Here is a 4,497-nt window from a genome sequence, read left to right as displayed (position 1 = left end):
AGGATGTAATGGTGAAAAGAAAAAGTAAATGTATTAACCAATCACAATCAAATGTCTAATCGCTATATGTTAAATTTGACAGCAAATTTGCCACTAAATAAGTTAAGTATATATCCGGCACAATAAATAATAGTGTTGTGGAGAGTATTTTTTATACTCATAGGCTAAATTTATTATTATACATTAATTATAACATTGTATTAGAAATATTTTAATATAGAGTTTACAAAAAAAAACAAATAGTCGAGTGTCGTCTAGAAAATTAAATGAAACTAGCTATTCACAATTAACTAATCAATAGAAGGGATTTAGTAGTGATTATATATATGGTTGATTTTACCTTAACAAATAATATAATACACTCTCAAAAAGAGAAATACAATCATAAGAAGTTGATACAAGCAAATTATTCAAATATTAAATTGTTATAATTAGGTTGGTGTACCACATCAACGTAGTACATTTGATTTACTAAATAATTTATCAACAGATAAATAGAGCACTTCAAGTGCGATGCCTTAAATCAACTCTAGCATATTTTTCCGTACTAAAGAAAGTGTACTAATATATAAAAACGTTTTACTTGGCAATACCTTTCCCAACTTATTGCAAAAACAAACATAAGAAACAATCCAACCCATTTTCCTTGTTTTGCTAATCAATCCGCTTCCCATTCCAATAACAAATACAAATTAACTAAACAAATCCTTAAAATTAAGGAATGGCCTTAATTAAATGCCATCAAACTAGTCCAAAAGCAAATCAACAAACTAGTCATTGTAAATTACGATAAGAGGATTGAAATCCACGTGGCACTGAGCAGTCCTAAAACCAGCACTAGAAGTATAACTTGCCCATGATTGTCCATCACTATTAGTAGTAGTACTAATCATAGGAATCTTCAAACCACACTTGATCTTAACCTTAAAATCCCCAACGTTGATCTTACCCAGTTTGATACTGCTATAAACACGAATCTTCACGTCAACAGGGTAAACCCCAGAACCCTTCTGCTCGTAAAACTCCTTAATCTCGTCAAAACCAAGTGACAACTTTTTAACGCCCGAAAACCAAGCGTCGACGACAGTGGTGGTCTTGGGGGGCTGGTAAAACGACAGGAGATTCCCGGAGTCGAACCTATCGCCATCGTAGAATGCCCCGGCCTCGACGCGATCGTACCGGAAGCCGATCCGCTTGTTTGGGTTACGGACGGTGAGGTTGAGGCGGAGATTGTAGTGGAGGTTGTTGTCTTCGGTGAGATAGAACTCCGTCAGCGTAGCGTCTGTGACGTAGAACTTCATCTTCCGGAAGTTGATAACTGCCCAGAAGATGAGGTTCCCGAGGACGACGACGGCGATGACGGCGGCGACGATCTTCAATATCAGGACGAAGCGGCGGCGGCGGGGGCTCGGACTCTTGGGCTCTGGCTCGGGGCCTTTTTTGGGCTCGTCTTCTTTATGGCATTCTTGGACAGGCTGTTTCTCTATATCCGCCATGGATGAGTAAGTTATAATGTCGGATGAATCAGAGAGAGAGATAAAGTTTGTGAGCTTATGATGATCAAGAGAACAACGGAAGTAAAATTAATTGGCGGTGATTCATACGAGCAAGGTGTTGGCTTTTTATATAGTAAGCGATCGTGATTGAATAAGCTGATAATGGTTTGTGAACTGAGTAATTTAGTTACTGGTGCTCTGGTACCTTAATTATAAGTTTGTTAGGTCGTTGACTAGACTTGTTAACTTAATTTAATTTCATATTCTTTGTATTACATATATAAGGTTCTTTGAAACTAATTTGAGTTTGAGATACATTCTCTAATTTGCTTTGACAATGCAAAGACTATCATATTAATTATGTCATAGTCGTACTTTAATGCTTGAGTAACTGAGTTATCTATATATATGATCATTTATTCGACTTCATAAGTTATTTTATAATAATGTGGATTTTGCACCATCATAAACCTAAATTGGGTGTAGTTCAATAAAGTTTAATATTTACAACACTCGTGTGAAACCCACCATAAATGCAAGATGGTTTTCCCCGATATATGTTATATACTTAAAACTATCTGTAATTTTGATATAATCACACGTCATTTAAAAAGAAAAATTGAATGTTCTTTAACTAATGAACAATATGGAATGATAGACTTGCTACTTTTGACGACATATGTATTGGCGCGGGTCACAATATATAGAAAGTAAACAAGTGGTTAATAAAATATTAGCATTTGCTCTAAATTAAGCTGATAACTAACTCGCCCCAAGATACAACACAGATGATGATTTGAGAACTATAGGATATAATGTCAATCTATCTTTTCTGATTAGTACTTGACTTCAAAATTCAAATTGCTCAAGTTGAAAAAAGAAAAAAAAAAATCAACGAATTGGGATTTTATTCTTTTGCTCGATACATGACAAGGTGGATGCTAGCTAAATTTTCTCAAAAATCCTTCAATCTCAACACTTGACAGCAATTTCTTCGTGGAGCATATGGCTGCCAATTAGCATAGTGTCATTCTTGATTGTTCTATTTTTCCTTTGACTTATTCCTATTTGATTTAACGTACCTCAATGTATCGAAGTAGGATACTGGTGGTCGTCGACCAATTATTGTCTGTTGGCGGAATTTTCAGTGTTGCAACATGATATCTGTAAGTATCATGATAGAATACTAGTAGTCAATTGGTCGCTATTCTCGGTACCTTAGTATGCTACTATTAGCAACAATTTTGCAAGTTCGGGAGATTGATTGTCGAAATTAAAAGTTTTAGGACAATTTACTAAACCACAACAATTTCAGGGGCAACGGTGCTAAAAACCCCTTTTTTATGTATAGATCTAAACTCAAATTTTTCAAACAGGTAGTATATTTGAATACCAATTCTCGAAAGGGAGAAAGAGGAAAATAGGCCAAGACTTGAGATGAATTAAAATTAATAGACCAATAGTTTACATAAGTTAATAAATAAGCCAAATTATTATTTTCGTCCATAACTTGTCTGGTTATGAACCATAACTTGACAAGTTATTCCCGATTTTTGTCCATAACTTGTCTGGTTATGAACCATAACTTGACAAGTTTATCCATAATTTATCTGGTTATAAATTATAACTTGACAAGTTATGACCTATTAATTTCTATAACTAAAAATTAGCCTATATACTTTCTTAAACTTTTTATATTGGTCTATTTCCTACTATTTCCCTTCTCGAAAATTCATCTAATTCGTCCTTCACTAGGCCTGTTCTTACCAAGCCGAATAAGGGCCCAAAAATAAAGGTAGTAACCCACCATTCCCCAACCCAATGGTCCACCCCACAGCCCAAGCTCTGTGGTATTTTCTGCAAAAGATAAAGGTGGAGGAAAATACCAGATCTGGTCGGTCGATGAATAATCAACAAAAACCAACTTTGACTTGTAAAAATAAAGGAAAAAAATTGACTTGACTTAACTCGTTACCCAATCTTAGGTAGCAATCCATGTGATTGTATCACCCGCCAATAATGGATCTAGTTGATTGTTTTCTTTCTTCACGTACCAAATGGATCTAATTTTTATTAATTTCTTTGGAAAAATTGATTTATCGACAAACAAATCGAAATCCAAAAAAAATTGCAACATCCATTGCAGTTCCACTGGTATGGAACAAGTCATGCAATCATATTTATTGGGCTAGGAAAACAAGGCGCCAATTCAAAATAATTATAGATGTAAATGTCAAAAAATTCGTTTATACTTAGCATGTGCTTGGTGGGCTAATATATATATATATATATATGTATGTATGTATGTATATATATATATATTTCGGATTATGTTTAAAGGAAAAATTTTAATCATGATATGTTGAGTTATAAATACAATGAAAGTCCGTTTCTATAAGGCTATTATTAGTAGGTAGAGCAAGTTAGGGGACAGATGGTTGAAAAGGACCGCCACCACTAAGCCATGTGGAAGATAACCCAAAGTCCCAATAATTTCCCTATATGATATTATCCCCAGTTCCGACTAGAATATTTACATGTATTTTTTGCTTAAATGTGGATGTATTTTTGTGCATTAGTGAAAGTAAAATTAGGTAGAAAGATAGATGAGCTCCACTTTAGGGTCTCTAGTAATGTGTAGTGCAGTATTGAGTGTGTGGTGACACGAATGAAAATTAAGCTCATTTTTTAAATAAAATTTGATCAAGTTTTTTTTTAGTTTTATTAATGGACCCCATAATTTTTTTTTAAAAAAAAAGATGTGATGATGACACTAACGATCTTTTTCTATCCTGCGAAAAAAATAAAAAGGCAAAAAGATAGACTTTTCTTCCGTTGAAAGCCCACAGTCCACAATTTAGGGCACGTTTAGTTCGTTAATTCGAGTTAAGATATGATGTTATGTGAGAACTTTTTACTGTACTAAAAAAGTTAGATGTGACTGTTTCTGATAGCTTTTTACTGTAGCAAAACTCGAATTCTAAACTCGAATCGGCGAAGT

General features: G+C 34.1%; 1 protein-coding gene across 1 annotated transcript; it reads right to left on the bottom strand.

The window, feature by feature from the left end:
- Nucleotides 1-770: 770 nt before the first annotated feature.
- Nucleotides 771-1,496, bottom strand: LOC21401783 (NDR1/HIN1-like protein 10). The gene has a single exon (XM_010106468.1). The coding sequence runs from the start codon at nt 1,494-1,496 to the stop codon at nt 771-773; it is 726 nt and encodes a 241-aa protein (XP_010104770.1).
- Nucleotides 1,497-4,497: the final 3,001 nt, after the last annotated feature.

The sequence above is a fragment of the Morus notabilis genome, unplaced genomic scaffold, assembly GCF_000414095.1.
Source record: "Morus notabilis unplaced genomic scaffold, ASM41409v2 Scaffold406, whole genome shotgun sequence".
Taxonomy (NCBI): domain Eukaryota; kingdom Viridiplantae; phylum Streptophyta; class Magnoliopsida; order Rosales; family Moraceae; genus Morus; species Morus notabilis.
Note: the sequence above shows the minus strand (reverse complement) of the source record. Positions and strands in the feature narration are given on the sequence as shown.